Source organism: Lepeophtheirus salmonis, chromosome 6 (genome assembly GCF_016086655.4).
Source record: "Lepeophtheirus salmonis chromosome 6, UVic_Lsal_1.4, whole genome shotgun sequence".
In the NCBI taxonomy this organism is placed as follows: Eukaryota; Metazoa; Arthropoda; class Copepoda; order Siphonostomatoida; family Caligidae; genus Lepeophtheirus; species Lepeophtheirus salmonis.
In genome coordinates, this window is record NC_052136.2 from 45,094,146 (window position 1) to 45,111,891 (window position 17,746).

Sequence of the window (17,746 nt, forward strand, 5' to 3'; positions counted from 1 at the left end):
TGCCTTGTTTTTAATATAATTTGGACTTTAAACAATGAAGAAAAATAGTAATTATTGGTAATTAGAAAATTTAGCTACATTTGTATTAGATTGACGTATTGGGAAAAATGTAAGTAGAATTTCTTCTTAATATGTATGTAAAAAAACAAATTTAATCATTTGGCAAAAAAATTCTCAATTTTCCTAATCAATAAAAGTATTTACTTGTAGATATCTCGATTTCAATATGCATCAACCTAATCGAATTCCCAATCAGTCCGATAACAATGTTGGATTTATCAAAGGTATATATTTTTAAATATAGTAAATTATAGTGTCTGAATCTTACTATCCAAATAAACATATATTTCAATCTTTTGAGCATGGCTATGGTTAAATTTGTAAATATATTTATATATCATGTTCTTTAAACCATCAAGTGAGAATTCTAAAACCACATAGATACATATTTAATTATAGCTTATCAACGTTTCCAGATAGTTTCTTGGGATCATAGCACCAATTCTTGAGTATGGGTTTAGTTATCGTCTTTGGATTCTTCTTTGTGTTGACACAGATCTCTTTGGGGACTTTGACACAGTTTTCCTTGGGAACAAGCCTAAACAATAGTTAAGATGGGATTACATATGTAGATACAGCATTAATTATACCTATATTTACGTAGGTATAATATAAAAACTCCTTACTTTGGAACAAGAGTTGACTCCAAGCGACAGTTCTCTTCTGGTTCCAGATCACAGTTTTCCTCGGGGATATTTTGAATTCGAGTCTGAGAATCTTCGTGGCAGATTTCTTCTCCTGGAAGGGTTTCACAATTTTCGGGAGCACAGACTTCTCTAGAGACCTTTTTGCATTCAGTCTTTGGATGAATCTTTTGTACAGTTTTCTTTTTTAATTCACATTTTTGTTTAGGCCAATTTTCGCAAGTCTCTTTTACAGCATAGGGTACTTTAGAACCGCCATCGTTGTCATGTGGGATGTGTAGTAGGTCAATCGTGATATTTTTGCATCTGAGATCCTTAACCAATTCACACTCTGGTTCATCTTGCAGGATATCATATTTCTTAAACCTGGTTTCACAGAAGTCTTCATATATATCTTTACAAACTAGTTCTCCTTGAATTTCGTCTCCACATTTCTTGGTGTATGGAGTGTGACACTTCTTTACTTTTTCAGTGTAGGGCTATACATAAAAAAAAATATATCTAAATTGATCTATGTACTCAACACTAGGCAATATACTTACAACAGCCTTGAATGATATGTGGCAATTTTTCTTGAATGTGGTCTCACATCTTCTTTCTGGAGCAGAGGAAAAGTCAGTCACATAAGTCACATGACATTTTTTCTTAAATGTGTGCTGGCATTCCAAGCCTCGATCATACTCTGTCTCTTGAACTTGAATGATTTTTTGAACACATTTTTGACCGTCCTTTACATCAATTCCTGGTAATTTATCTTCATCAATGATGATGGCACGAGTCAAATCCTCAAGTTTATCAGGTATAGCACGTTTAACTATGGAGCTGGCATTTGAAATTTTGCCCTTTAGCTGGTCGCTAGTGTTTCCATTTGTGATTCCAAATAGTAGGAAAACAGATAAAAGAAGTGTTTTAACTTTCATTTTTTTTTTAATCTACTCTACTTGATCTCCAAAGATCCAATGATGTTCTTTTGGTTATTATCTAGGCTTTATATACCAATTCCGTGTAAAAAATTTCGCAGATACTTATTTAAAAAACGCAAAGTAGTTAAATCAAACTGTTGAAATAGTTTAAGAATTCATTATAATAATTTCAAGAGTAATTAAGTAGGGCAAATATAATTGGTTTGGTAAGTTTATTTTTTGTCATCAATATAAAAAAAAGTTATTTAAGCAATATGTTGCAATGTTAGATAATACTTTGTTCTTGAAAAAATTAAATTTATTTCAACATTTCATTTGCCCCAATAAGTTTGCGTCTGAAGAAATACAATCATCATCTTTGAATAGGTATATAAACTCTTACTGATAACCAACATGACATCATTGGATCTTTGGAGATCAAGTTTAGGAGATTAAAAAAATGAGAGTTAAAACACTTCTTTTATCGGGTTTCTTCCTCTTTGGAACCACAAATGGAAACATTATCAACCAGCTAATGGCCAAAATTTCATATGGGATCTCCAGGTTTCTGTTGTTGTTGTTTTTTTACATATACCTAATAGGTATGGTTTAGTACGAATTTGTATCGCAGTTTAGTTCGGTACATTTATATCATCGGTGTGGTACTTATACATAATATATAATCACATATTGATATTATGAGATTTTTCTTATTTTTGTATTTTCTCATTCTTTATTTGCTTTATAAATTATACATAACATACATATATAAATAAACCAGAACAATTGCGTTGGTTATTATTCTTTACAAAATAAATATATATTTTGTTTTTAAATATCTATTGCACCCTAAAGTATTTAAGAATTATTCGGTTCTTCGTCCTTAGTTTCATCAAAGTAATCTTTATTTTTTTAAAGATTTAATTTCAGCTTCATCGCCCAACAAATAGTAATGGATAGCAATGTTGATATGGAGTTAAATATACCTCTCTTTTATACTTCAAAGTTTGCAGTTTGGCGCACTTTGGATTTCCTTATAAAGATGGCGAAAATAGAGAACAAGTTGTATACAAAGGTATAATCATCTTTAAGCATTGTTTCACATGAATCGTTTATCTTCTTGGAAGTACATCAAAAATGACAAACCATTTGTAAAGGCCTTATCACAACTAGTCAGTGCGAAAAAAAGAGTGGCAAAAATAACTCAACATGGCAATTTTCAATATTTGCAGTAATTAAACAACATTAAGATGATTATTATCCATGGTCACAAAGAATCATTGCAAAGATAGCTTATTTTAAGTATATAGGTTGAAGAATAAGTATTTAGGGAATTAATTAATTTTATAGATCCACAATAAAAAATATGACCCAGAAAGCATTTTAGTAATACCGTGAGTTAATAAGCTTTAAGACAAAGCCAAAAGCCTGAGTTTTCTAGCCAAAAATAAGTATACTTTACAAGCAATGGATGGACCTCTGTAGCAACTGAGGGACAATTATCTTTCACTGCACACTATGTTATTTCAGGTTTGCAGTTAAAATTCTCTGTTTGGCAGACAATACCTCTGCATGAAAGCCATTCCTGTGAAAATCTTGGGTGAAACAGATGATAGATCGTCGCCTACTAAAAAAAAACTTTACAAAACTGTGTACCGGGGTTTGTACCGTCCCAGCCCTAAATAACCTATCTATTTATAATGTCTATGATAAATTATATATTTTCCACGACTCAAAAAGTGAGGTTTTACACCATTGTCAACGACACCGGTGGGGCAATGGAGAGGTATGGTTCATAACTTCTTTGCAAATTATATATTAAGGACTAATGGCGTCGTTAGTTCCTTCTGAAGCATCTCAAGCCCTCATAACCCCCCTCCCTAAAAAAATAGCATATATATTAGTGTGATGTAGTTGCCCAAACATTATTAGAATCAGCAGAACCTAATTTTGGTACTGCAGCTAGGGTATTAGAAAACAAATACATAATTTTAGCAAATTTGGTTAACGTTTATCATTAGCAAAATTGGAATTTCTAAACGTGTATTAAGCAAAACTTTGTATTACGAGTTTTATAAAAAACATACTAAAAGTAACATATTTATATAATCAAATAAAGATTATATAAGTTTTTTTTGTCACTTCAATTGTATCAAGCAATAATTTATTGCCCTAGATCGTTTATTAAGTAAAGAAGATATTATTAACTTCAGTCCAGAAAAGAAGAAGAAAAATAATAATTTTTTTACTTTTTTACTTAGTTATTTTCTTTATTACTAATTATCCTTTTTATCATAATATAAATTTATAATTGTAATTAAATTAATAACTACTTTACTCATATGAATACATAGTTCATTCGTCAATTTTTCAAATACCAAAAACTTTTTTTTCCACTTTCTCTCCCTGCAATTTGGAAGGGAATTTATTGAGCCATGCTTTTTGCTGCAGAGACGTTGTCTTAAAGTCAGTTATTTCGATACCATGTATGGTTTGATGTTATTTTTAACTCGATCAAAAATAATGCAAATGCTCCGAGTTCTTCAGTTAGGTATCAATAATGTGCTGAGAATGCCTTGATTGCTGGATCTAAACAAGCTTTACTGATCGTCACATAACTGATCAAGCTATTGACTGTTATGAGACCATTCAAATTTATTGCTGAAGAGAGTGGAGCTGTAAACTAATAAGACAGGTAACCAAAAATTAATAAAGCGGTTTAGTTTCTGATGCTGTCCAGACACATGTACAGTCTCCTTAGGTAATTCTTGAACTATATTTTTCCTGAGCAGATCTATTTTTATGGCATAAAGAACCTTATCCATCCACCTTGCTATGTGTAAGGCACCAAATCAGATGAAGTGCGAAACCTTAATCCTTCCACTCACTTATGTAGAGAATTACAGGCATTCCTTACAATCCCCTCTTACAAAAGTCTAAGTGGACAACGCTTGGCAAAGCTGAAGGATATCTTCTTCTTCTCTTGTAGTCTATCGTCCAGAGATGGATAATCGAGGCTCTTGATATCACAACAAAAAAATGGCTTAGGCTGAAGAATAGTTTAACCTAACAACACTCAGTATTTACCGAGACAACGAATGAACAAATTGTGCCTGTGAATGCATCTACTCACGTTATTGTTGTACTTTATAAATGGCCATCTAATTTTGACGATGATTTATAATTGGGGGGGGGCTGCAACACTCTAAATGAAATTATTTTTCTTTTAGAATATAGATACAATACTTACATTCTAAATTAATATTATATTAAAACGATAATTGATAAGAAAAAATGCAGACAGGTTTTTCCTTTTTTATTTTCTGTACTGAAATTTGATAATATATATTATATTGTATAAAGTTCTTGGCAAGATCACTGATTGATCCCTCCAATAAAAAAATAGAGTCATCGTCATCACTCAGAGGATCCCACTCAACAACTATGACTGTCGGCTTACTAACCAACGACAAACCTAAAACTGAAGTATTCATTATGTTAACATCCTCACCAACCAGAGGATCACTCTCCGTTGACTGAACATGAGTTCCAATAGAACACAAACCAACGACGAATCTGAAATTGGAGTCTTTCTTCTCGAATCACACTTTTTGATGATCAATCTTGACTTCTTCAGTGGCATCACGTAATTCTATTTAAATGCTTATCACAAAAAGGGGCATCCTCTATCCTCATCCTTTGCCGGTACGCCATGTTTTCTCTTTTTATTTCGAAATTGGAGACAGCGACAGAGGATAGTTGAGATTCAATTCTCGCAACCTTTTAACAACAACAAAATTTGTTATTTAATTTAAATGATATTATTAATAATGAATAGATGCGCTTATTTTTATAGTTATTGCTTATTTACTATTATTGTATAGTTGTTAGGTATAGAAATATGCAAAAACTCCTATGGTTATATAATCCTACCTGTAAACTTTTTCCAACCATTATGATCGATAAAATCATCACAAAATCAAATGATAATTAATGTTATTTACTATTAAGTAACAAATAAATTTAGTTTGAATAAGGACCATGATTATAAACTGTACTCTAAGGTTAAAAATCATTCAACTATGCTTTGAATTCACTTTTATACGAGTTCATTGAAACGCCAGTACGAATTTGTATACCACTACTCCCGTAATTATTTGTCATGATTCATGGTAGATATAAGAAAAAGTTGTAATGCCTTACATAATTAGATATGATATCCTCCAGCCTTATCCCTCAGTCAACGGATGGACTCCGAGAGAACTCAACCCCTCCATCCTCCGAATATTCCATAAGAACCAAATTCACAATTTCTTCCACACAATGATATCTTCATTTTTTCAGAGGCTCATAGCTTCAAGACAAATAGATTCAAAAAATTTAAAAGTATCTCATTGGATAGCTGAATATAAGAACTTTGATTTAAAAAAAATAGCCTCCCCAAAAACGCTTTATATCGTTGTCAATTTGAATTAAGGCCACGACAAGATTTCAAGGATGAAACTCATTATTGAATTGATCTCGTAATAAAAGTACATATGTATTAGCACTCCCCAGCTTGAAAAGATAGAAACAAAGAGAGAGAAGAGGAAAAGAGATAGAAACAAAGAAAGAGGAGAAGAAAAGAGATAGAAACCAAGGGAAAGAAATAGAAAAACCGGGGGAAGAAATTATTAAAAAAAAAAGAAATACAATCCATCCGATCCTGAACGTGTAATTCCGAATTTGTTATCGGTGTTCATCAAAGGAGAATAGTGTTTTTGCAGGAAGGAATTCCTGCTGAACTGTTACTGGCAGTAGGATTTGCCCCGAGGACTCCCATAAAGGTCTGTCTTTTGGAATAACTCTCTCACGACGCGTATGCAACAAGTCTTCTTGTGTCCATGGAGCCTAAAATAAGGATGTATGAAATCAAGTCATAATTTATAGATGTCTAGATGAAGTATGCTCGTAGTCCAGAATAAAAAGTTATGGATTGTAATCTTCTTTCTATTATTTGCTTAAAAGACTTTATTTATTTTGATGCATCGCCTGTGTCTCAGACATTAATTGATATCTTTTTAACCATTGACAAATGTGTAATGGTGGAATGTTTCATGCCATTGAGTTAAGAATGTGTTTAATATGTTGTGGATTTATATAAGCTGTAACCTTAAAAATAGCCAAAAATAATAAAAAATGTTCGGCCTTTTTCTGGAGGCCACGAGGCTATGAGAGACCAAATCAGGCCAAATTTTGAATGAAAGGATCAAATTGTACTAAGTTGAATATATGCTGTTTTTGTGTATAGAAAAAAGTGTAATTTTGTTGGATAGTGTAATTAACATAAATTTATATTTACAATTTAAAAAATTAATAATCAAATTAAAAAAAGTTATCTTTAAAAAAAATATATTATATAAGTAAATCAAAATTAAAAATATATCATTCGAATTTCATATTGGAGTTTAAAATTAAATGCTATCGACTCTTATATTACATTCAAATATAGATACACAGTGACAAAAGCATCAATACTACCCATATAACTATTTTAAACATCAAGACTGTTTTGAATATTCATAATGTTTGCTTTAATCATAATCTTCTATATTTTAAAAAAGAAACACATGTACGGAAGTGCGTCTAGCAAAGGGTAATATCAGGTATCATTTGTCCTAAATATGGGACTTAAAATTGGTGCCATTCTTGCTATTCATTTAAAAAGTACCATATTTAGGAACATCTTTTATAAGGTATAATTTTTGACTAATATTCTAAATTACCTAATTTAGCAATTTAATTAGTTCGTGTAACTTTAAGTTTTTTTCGTTAACGAGAATATTTTTCATTACTCTTAATGAAAGCTTTCATTTAGGCGCATATCGTTCATATATAAATTGGGCAAGATTAATTGATGATGACATCATTTAGCATAGATTGTTTTCCATTGTATCTGGATGTGGTGTTAAGATTTAGGACGTGTTGGTGCAGATCATTAAAATTTTGAGACTGATACATCATTAACATATCATGACATAGTACCTGAGAGTTCTTGTGGCTTAACATGTTCAATAAGTCAGGCATGGGCTCTTCTAGAAGTATTTGTTCTAAAATTTGAAGCATTGATTTTTTTCCTAGGAATCAGGTTAAGCAAATAAAACATATTCACTGGCCCACTTAGGAAAAAATAAATTGATGTATCGTACTATTTGTATCTGTATATATAAAAGTTGGAATTATATTATTTAAAGGAATAGTATAACAGGTCGGAGAAAAAGTTCGTAACATAGTGAAACACATTAAATTCGATTAATTTTTTTAATTTACCTTCGTGGGTGATTTGACAACTATAGAGTTCATAAAATTTTCTCATACTAATTCTAAATACGATTTCTTTTTAGTCGCAAAATAAGCCTCAGTTTCCGAAATTACCTCTGAACTTTTTTTTTCAGCGAGCATTTATTTTACGTATGCAAGCAAAAAAAAGTCATATGGGGCCAAATCTAGAGAAACAAGGGATTGGAAAACAATTTGTAGCTGGATCTATACAATTTTGCTACTGTTTTTAGTGATTTGTGACACCATGGAAAGTCTTGATGAAACAGTACTTTTTTCTTCATCAAATTGAACCTTTTTTTCATTATTTCAACCTTTCAGCCATGGTATGTAATAATCATTGCTGATTATTGGTCCTTTTCGGAGTACTCAATGAATATCATAGCATATACATCCCAGAATACTGATTCCATAACCTTTAAAACCGACTGTTGTGTCTTTTGACGGTTTGTATTCGGTTCATCGCACAGTCCACTCGACTGACTCTCGATTTGACAATAGATTGTAGTGATGGAGCAACTTATTATCTATAGTCACATATCGTCTAAAATGAATTACGACTGAATTTCACTAAAAATTGCTCCAAATCATGAATACATTGTTACTTTTGATCCATCGTGAGATTAAACGCAACAGACTTTGCACACTGCTTTTAACATGCCCAAATATTCATGCACGATGTTTCCAACACGTTTCTTTGACATTTGTGGAGTTGGATCCACAAGTATGTTAATTGAGCGATCTTTCAATATTATTTTGTGTACATTTTTATATGTTTTCGTAGGTAACTGTCTTTTTCGGAAGTCTACTGCGTTCATCGAATTTGACCCACATTTAACCTCGTTTAAATTTAGCAAACCATTTTTTAACGGTTGATTTCCTTAGTATAAAGTCATAATGATATTCATAAAGCCCTTTCTATTTTATATATTTTTTTAACAATAAGAAAAGTTGCTTCACTCACTAACCAATTGTCCGACAGCTGACAAACTTGTACATATACTATCGTTTGAAAATGGATACTAACTAACTACCATATGATCTAATTTTAGTGACGTAGAAATTAAAAAAGTCTCTATATAAACGAAGTATCCCTGCTAAATCTAAAAAGTGTAAAAGGTGAAAGGAAAAAGGTTAACCCAGTAAATATTAAAATAAACTTCATTTTTTTTAAATTTTAAAAAAAGATTAAGATAAAAACAATTAAAAATTGTTAAAAAAGTTGGTGGGATCACCCACAGATGGCTATTTATTAGCGTATGAACTTTAAAGCCAATCTAAAATAAATATATGATTAAGTTCAACTTAGGTTTAACAAGTCAAAATAGTGTCAAAGGAGAAATTATAACAAACAATGGGATATCTTCATATTTGATTATTTGTTTTCCTTCAATCTAATTCTGTGGAAATTTTAAACAGTAAATGAGTGGTAAATTCTAAGCACTTTCGCTATTCAATAAAAAAGGAACCAAAAATGACATGTTAAATCCAACAATTTAAAGAAAGTTTGGGAGGAAACAATTTATATGGCATGATGTTTTATTTATTAACTTAGTTACATACAAATAGGAGAGGAAGGAAATTTACATGAATTCCTTTCCAATTCTAGCAAGTACATATGTGTACAAGAATTACGTTAATGGCGATCCTTAATTCTACTGTAAGTCCAATGGGGACTATACTTATTACTCTCTACCAAAGTATTAGTCTTACTCTTCATCTTTCATGTGTACTTACGTAAAAGTGGGCACTTAATACTTTCTCGTCAAGAATAAAACAATAATGACAACAACTTTGGAAAATAAAAACACAACTTAGATTTGCAAATACAAATATTTCGTGGACGAGAAATCGTTTGAACTTGAAAATCTAGTACCAGTACACTGAGGAGCTCTAGTACGTTCAAAAAATTTTGTATCCTCATGTATGCAAAAGCATTCTACCATTACAATAATTCATTGAGTACAAGGTCTATATATAGGGATCTCTCTTAACAATTACTACAATTTCCACGAGGGACAAATCCCTTTGTCTACGTTTATTTTAGCTTGTTATATAACTCAATAAACAACGAATTTTCTCACTGACCTTGTACTAAATAATGTATACATAGATATAACTTGTGATGAAATAGGAATAACCAGACAACAAATTATTTAAGCAAGTTCACTCATGTGTCTCATTCCTCAATGTTTTCAATGCTACTTATACATAATCATAAATGGCTGTAGGAATTGATGGTATGTATTTTAATTGATGCAGAATAATCAATAAAAAGAAAAACTAAGATCATATTTAGTTCTGGAAGTAAAAGCGCAAGTCAATTTTGTAACAAATATGTACGTAAAGCTCAGATATGTTTAGAGGCAGCTCCAAGTTACTTGTAATAAAGAAATGTTATGACTCTAATACTACTAACATGCTGTCCCTATTAGTGATGAAAGTCGTATGTATAATTGGCATATGACAATGTGATGAATGTTTTGGAGAAGATCAGCTACAATCAGCTATGACAAGGGAGGAGTGGTAATAGGAAATAATCAAGGACATTTGCAAAAATTACTCTGATGTTGATCCTCGATTGTATTCAAAGTACAACAAGGACTTACAATTATAACTTGACAAAAAATGCCCAGGGTTACGCTCCGTTTTTTATGATCATACACACATGTTCAATCAGGTTTTGAAAATAATTGAATCTATTTTGTAAAGGAAGTTCACTACTCAGGAATTAAATAATAATAATGACAACTGATTAGGAAAAAAAGTTCATTCTTCAGCCGGGGTGATCTGGAGGGGCTGTAGCGTCTCCCCCCAAATGAAGGAATTTTTGTTTTGGACAAGATAAAGTTATCGTTCTGGAAGAAAAAAAATGAATGAGAAAACAGGTGTTCAAATAATTTCTTTAAATAAGTTTTGAAAATTAAAAATGACCAAGCCCCCCAAAAAAAAAAAAAAAAGTATATAGATAGATAAATAGATGTATAATCCTATGGACACCTTCTTCAGATTACCAATTCCAAAAAAAAAGGGTCAGCAAAAAAATTCAGAGAAATGACATCACTAGTACCTATCTTCATTCAGTTCCCCCTTCGTGATTTTGATTTATTTCATTGGCTCGAGGTGAGTGTATATACACGTCTAAGTGTATACATTGGTATATAAATGAATGAAATTTTGTTGAAAGCAACTCTCCTCCTAATATAATTTATATATAGACTTATACTTATAAATTTATTGAGTTTTAAATTCTTAGCATTTTCTACTGTGAAAAAGATTTTCTAGTTGAGGATCTCATTGTTTCTTTTATTTTCAAAATGGGTTCTCATTATTCATTAATGATTGAGGAGAGAATATTAAAGCTTTTAGTATCCACTTTTGCGTGTGCTCATGAAGGATGCAGTGTAATACTGAGGGAAGTTATGAGTATAAGCCTTTCTTGGAATCACAATAGAATTGAAAATCGACTTCGAATTAATTCTTGCATATGTCCTTGCTAGATACCGAATGGGATTTATCTTAATTTCCTTCTACTTTAATCTACTTCTAAATAAGTTCTCAAACTAAGACTAAGCTACGTTCCTCTAATTTTTTTAAATAATATTATTTATTTATTATAGTATTTATTCATATATATATATATATTATATTCAAGTATTATCTCAAAATTTTATAATGTAAATAAATTATTATCATTAATCACTTATTAAAAAATAAGAGAAGAGAAAAAAAAATTAGAAAAAAAGGAAAACCAGTAGAGCCGGAAAAGATCTCGAGCTGGATGTCAAAATGTAATGCATGTAAAGATTATTCTTCCTATATTTGCCTTTCCACTATTAAAAATCAACAGTTGCACCTCTTTTGCCAGAAACATTAATAACTAGGGTCCACATCTTCACTAGCTTTTCCAAACATCAAAACGTGGACAACCTTGACTTGTAGATATTTTATGGAGCACCATTGAAATTATTGCCTAGATCTTAAATTCCTCCTAGGCCCTTTAATTGTCGACTACCAACCAATCATATCTTTTTTGGCTCAATCCTGTACGCCTCCAGGATAAATGCACTCGTTGTATTCCTTATGTGTGTTATGATTTATGAATTGGCAATAGTAGAATAGATATCCTGAAATTTCCTTCTCATTCTTACAGATCGAGCACAGTTTTCCTCCAGCGTTTTTCTTTATTTGTAGCAAAACCACTTTTCCTTCAGATTAAGGAATTTTCTTTTGTTTTTAAACCTGTACTATTATAAATTGTTATTGTAACCAAAAATTAAATCTGATAAAAAATCTTACAGACAGTCCTGTAAGACGTAATCCCATATCTTTCATGAAATTATTTACAGCTTAAAGTAGAATGTATCAAAAGTTATTGAATTACCGATACCAATGTTGGTATCAGAATGGTACAAAAAATTAGTATCCTTGTTCTACCTCTGTATAATCACTCATTGGTCAAATATATCTTTACATTAAGGCGCTAAAATGATTTTAAGTTATATGTTGACTATGAATATTTCCTTGTTAAATAATTTGATCAAATTTAATTGTTTTCTCATGTTGTTATTTTTAAAAATGTATATGATCGAATAAATACATATCGTTCATTTCAAATCCTGATTTCTACAAATCAAAAAATAAATAACATTCGGATATTATCAAAAACTAGTAAGGATTAATCCCAAGTAGAATAAATTATGATCAATGAAACTAATGAACGTCTTGAAAGTATACGATTAAATTGCCATATAAGTGAAAATTGTACATTTTCAAAAAAATTTAAGTTCCAACTTTAATTCTAAGAGTATTTGATTTTGAATATTTAGTTAGTTTTTTCGTATCAAATCTTACACTATTTTTAGATTCAAATCAACTTTTTAGTAAGAAAAAATAAGGAATCTAAATGCCAAAAAACCAATTATGCAAAAAAGACTTCCAATGCATTATTATACAGCTAACATTACTTTTTCCTTAATTATATTATTAAATTTATTATATATTTTATAATACTTAATCATTAAAAAAAAAACCCTAATTACGATAGATTGATTTTACCTTTTTCAATAAGAACCAAACTGGAATGATCTGGACTACGGTCCTAAATAAAACTGAAACAGCACTTCCAGTGTTACGCGGAGAAACGTCACCCATAGGTTTAGCTTCCGTAATTGGATATTCAATTTGATAATAATGTTGACAGTACTAAGAGGTTAGAAATTAATTTGATGGTAACGACAGTAAAACAATTAATAACCACTTCCTGAATAATTTGTTAGTTATTATGATAGGAATAAGTATCAAAGGAGCCAATTATGAATTATTTATTATTCAAACCGCACTTTTTTTTTCGATTGTGCTTTTAGTAATAGAGATTTTTCACTACAGAGGAGCTCCTTTGTGTATTTTAGGGAAAGGAGCAGGTAACTTGGGAAGTTTTTTTATCAATTTTTTGACCTTATTTTAAAGAATTGGTTTCTTTATGATTTTTAACAAAATATAAAACAAACAAATCTTTTGCCCGTGATGAAAAAATAAACTTAAGAAATGTTGTCATAATAAACTTTCATTTTTCTTTGATATAATTGCAAAGAAAATATAAAGACTACACCACATAACTAAAAAAATTTTAAAAGTTCAAAATGTTCATGCTATAAATGTAATTTAGACTTGAAAAAATGAAAAAAATATTTATGCGTGATAAAAAAAAAATTGTAGCTACATTTGAATTAGATTGACGTTTTGGTAAAAATGTAGTTTGAATTCCTTCTTAATTTGTATGCACAAAAACAAATTTAATCATTTATTAACTTTTTTTCTCAATTTTCCTAATCAATAAAAGTATTTACTTGTAGATATCTCTATTTCAATTATGCATCAACCTAATCGAATTCTCAATCAGTCCAATAACAAAGTTTGATTTATCAAAGGTATATATTTTTTAATATAGTAAATTATAGTGTCTGAATCTTACTATCCAAATAAACATATATTTCAATCTTTAGAGCATGGCTATGGTTAAATTTGTAAATATATTTATATATCATGTTCTTTAAACCATCAAGTGAGAATTCTAAAATCACATAGATATATATTTAATTATAGCTTATCAACATTTCCAGATAGTTTCTTGGGATCATAGCACCAATTCTTGAGTATGGGTTTAGTTATCGTCTTTGGATTCTTCTTTGTGTTGACACAGATCTCTTTGGGGACTTTAACACAGTTTTCCTTGGGAACAAGCCTAAACAATAGTTAAGATGGGATTACATATGTAGATACAGCATTAATTATACCTATATTTACGTAGGTATAATATAAAAACTCCTTACTTTGGAACAAGAGTTGACTCCAAGCGACAGTTCTCTTCTGGTTCCAGATCACAGTTTTCCTCGGGGATATTTTGAATTCGAGTCTGAGAATCTTCGTGGCAGATTTCTTCTCCTGGAAGGGTTTCACAATTTTCGGGAGCACAGACTTCTCTAGAGACTTTTTTGCATTCAGTCTTTGGATGAATCTTTTGTACAGTTTTCTTTTTTAATTCACATTTTTGTTTAGGCCAATTTTCGCAAGTCTCTTTCACAGCATAGGGTACTTTAGAACCGCCATCGTTGTCGTGTGGGATGTGTAGTAGGTCAATCGTGATATTTTTGCATCTGAGATCCTTAACCAATTCACACTCTGGTTCATCTTGCAGGATATCATATTTCTTAAACCTGGTTTCACAGAAGTCTTCATATATATCTTTACAAACTAGTTCTCCTTGAATTTCGTCTCCACATTTCTTGGTGTATGGAGTGTGACACTTCTTTACTTTTTCAGTGTAGGGCTATACATAAAAAAATATATATAAATTGATCTATGTACTCAACACTAGGCAATATACTTACAACAGCTTTGAATGATATGTGGCAATTTTTCTTGAATGTGGTTTCACATCTTCTTTCTGGAGCAGAGGAAAAGTCAGTCACATAAGTCACATGACATTTTTCTTAAATGTGTGCTGGCATTCCAAGCCTCGATCATACTCTGTCTCTTGAACTTGAATGATTTTTTGAACACATTTTTGACCGTCCTTTACATCAATTCCTGGTAATTTATCTTCATCAATGATGATGGCACGAGTCAAATCCTCAAGTTTATCAGGTATAGCACGTTTGACTGTGGAGCTGGCATTTGAAATTTTGCCCTTTAGCTGGTCGCTAATGTTTCCATTTGTGATTCCAAATAGTAGGAAAACAGATAAAACAAGTGTTTTAACTTCATTTTTTTTAATCTACTCTACTTGATCTCCAAAGATCCAATGATGTACTTTTGGTTATTATTTAGGCTTTATATACCAATTCCGTGTATAAAATTTCGCAGATACTGATTTAAAAAACGCAAAGTAGTTAAATCAAACTGTTGAAATAGTTTAAGAATTCATTATAATAATTTCAAGAGTAATTAAGTAGGGCAAAGTAGGTTTGATAATTTAATCTTTTGTCATCAATATACAAAAAGTTATTTAAGCAATATGTTGCAATGTCGGATAGTACTTTGTTCTTGAAAATCAATGTTATGTCTAAGTTTCATTTGCCCCAATAAGTTTTTTTATGAAGAAATACACTCATCATCTTTGAATTAGTATATAAAGTCTAAATAATAACCAAAAGAACATCATTGGATCTTTGGAGACCAAGTAGAGTGGATTAAAAAAATGAGAGTCAAAACACTTGTTTTATCTGTTTTCCTACTATTTGGAATCACAAATGGAAACATTAGCGACCAGCAAACAGGCAAAATTTCAAATGCCAGCTCCACAGTCAAACGTGCTATACCTGATAAACTTGAGGATTTGACTCGTGCCATCATCATTGATGAAGATAAATTACCAGGAATTGATGTAAAGGACGGTCAAAAATGTGTTCAAAAAAATCATTCAAGTTCAAGAGACAGAGTATGATCGAGGCTTGGAATGCCAGCACACATTTAAGAAAAAATGTCATGTGACTTATGTGACTGACTTTTCCTCTGCTCCAGAAAGAAGATGTGAAACCACATTCAAGAAAAATTGCCACATATCATTCAAAGCTGTTGTAAGTATATTGCCTAGTGTTGAGTACATAGATCAATTTAGATATATTTTTTTTTATGTATAGCCCTACACTGAAAAAGTAAAGAAGTGTCACACTCCATACACCAAGAAATGTGGAGACGAAATTCAAGGAGAACTAGTTTGTAAAGATATATATGAAGACTTCTGTGAAACCAGGTTTAAGAAATATGATATCCTGCAAGATGAACCAGAGTGTGAATTGGTTAAGGATCTCAGATGCACAAATATCACGATTGACCTACTACACATCCCACACGACAACGATGGTGGTTCTAAAGTACCCTATGCTGTGAAAGAGACTTGCGAAAATTGGCCTAAACAAAAATGTGAATTAAAAAAGAAAACTGTACAAAAGATTCATCCAAAGACTGAATGCAAAAAAGTCTCTAGAGAAGTCTGTGCTCCCGAAAATTGTGAAACCCTTCCAGGAGAAGAAATCTGCCACGAAGATTCTCAGACTCGAATTCAAAATATCCCCGAGGAAAACTGTGATCTGGAACCAGAAGAGAACTGTCGCTTGGAGTCAACTCTTGTTCCAAAGTAAGGAGTTTTTATATTATACCTACGTAAATATAGGTATAATTAATGCTGTATCTACATATGTAATCCCATCTTAACTATTGTTTAGGCTTGTTCCCAAGGAAAACTGTGTCAAAGTCCCCAAAGAGATCTGTGTCAACACAAAGAAGAATCCAAAGACGATAACTAAACCCATACTCAAGAATTGGTGCTATGATCCCAAGAAACTATCTGGAAACGTTGATAAGCTATAATTAAATATATATCTATGTGATTTTAGAATTCTCACTTGATGGTCTAAAGAACATAATTATAAGAATATAATTATAAATATATTTACAAATTTAACCATATCCATGCTCAAAACATTGAAATATATGTTTTTTTTGTAGTAAATTAATTAAAAATAACAGTAGTCATGTTAATTCAGTCGAAATTAGGATAGAAGAGATTGTATCCACATATATTCGTATCTATTGTAAAGTTTTTTCAGGTTTTACATATCGGTAAGTATATATTTCAGGAAACTGCGTGTTTGAACAACTATTTACAGCTATATGCAAGCGTTATTTAGCACTTTTTTTTTTAAAATATCCTCATGGTTTTTAATACTAAACTATGAATCAGATTTATTTGTTGGAGGAATTTTAAAAATAGTTCATGAGGTAATTTCTGTCTAGCTAATATTCTAATGTCATTTGGGATGTGATACCTAATAGCATAGTAACAATAAATATTTGAGTAATTGCAAGGTTATTTGCAAATTTGTACTAATCCCTTTTCTCTCAACAATTTAATGTGGATGTAATCGAGAAATGAAGCTTAGGCTGAGCAATAAACTCAACTTCGTATATGTCAACAACTTTTTATGTTCTCTATATACCTTTTTTCTCTCAATCCCTTAAGGTGGGTTCACTGAAGTGTTTATGCACATTTTTGCACGCATTGTTTCTTCATTTTAATTATACTTATGTTGTTTCTTTTTTTATTTTTAAAAATAATTTTTTAAGTTAAGTACAATTTATTATAAAAAGAGATAAATTATGCAAGTTTAGTGGGTGCGGAAGGACTTCAGTGAACCCACTTTTATAAAGTTTCTCACATTCTAGACTAACTACCTGATCAATTTTCTTGCATGGCGATCTGAGATAAGCTCAAATTGGTGTTCAGAAATTGCTTCATTTCCTTCATATCATTCAAAATAC

General features: G+C 30.9%; 2 protein-coding genes across 2 annotated transcripts; one reads left to right on the forward strand and one right to left on the reverse strand.

Moving 5' to 3' along the window:
- Window positions 1–324: 324 nt before the first annotated feature.
- Window positions 325–2,527, reverse strand: LOC121120756 (uncharacterized). Its single transcript, XM_040715608.2, has 3 exons — window positions 1,247–2,527; window positions 687–1,183; window positions 325–598 (listed from the first exon to the last, which is right to left on the reverse strand). The coding sequence occupies exons 1-3, from the start codon at window positions 1,622–1,624 to the stop codon at window positions 454–456; spliced, it is 1,020 nt and encodes a 339-aa protein (XP_040571542.1). The 5' UTR covers window positions 1,625–2,527; the 3' UTR covers window positions 325–453.
- Window positions 2,528–15,039: 12,512 nt separating this feature from the next.
- LOC121120058 (uncharacterized) lies at window positions 15,040–16,894 on the forward strand. Its single transcript, XM_040714904.1, has 4 exons — window positions 15,040–15,122; window positions 15,816–16,002; window positions 16,066–16,562; window positions 16,651–16,894. Exons 1-4 carry the CDS (start codon window positions 15,040–15,042, stop codon window positions 16,793–16,795), a joined length of 912 nt encoding a protein of 303 aa, XP_040570838.1. The 3' UTR covers window positions 16,796–16,894.
- The last annotated feature ends 852 nt before the right edge of the window (window positions 16,895–17,746 follow it).

What these genes read in the sequence shown, in the direction of transcription:
- LOC121120756 (XM_040715608.2), bottom strand. Translation starts at nt 1,624, where the DNA reads ATGAAAGTTAAAACACTTCTTTTATCTGTTTTCCTACTATTTGGAATC. An exon ending in ACATATCATTCAAGGCTGTT is followed by an intron (nt 1,184 to 1,246) that starts GTAAGTATATTG and finishes TTTTATGTATAG; the next exon opens with CCCTACACTGAAAAAGTAAA. An exon ending in GAGTCAACTCTTGTTCCAAA is followed by an intron (nt 599 to 686) that starts GTAAGGAGTTTT and finishes ACTATTGTTTAG; the next exon opens with GCTTGTTCCCAAGGAAAACT.
- LOC121120058 (XM_040714904.1), top strand. Translation starts at nt 15,040, where the DNA reads ATGGCACGAGTCAAATCCTCAAGTTTATCAGGTATAGCACGTTTGACT. An exon ending in GAAATTTTGCCCTTTAGCTG is followed by an intron (nt 15,123 to 15,815) that starts GTCGCTAATGTT and finishes ATTGATGTAAAG; the next exon opens with GACGGTCAAAAATGTGTTCA. An exon ending in GAGTCAACTCTTGTTCCAAA is followed by an intron (nt 16,563 to 16,650) that starts GTAAGGAGTTTT and finishes ACTATTGTTTAG; the next exon opens with GCTTGTTCCCAAGGAAAACT.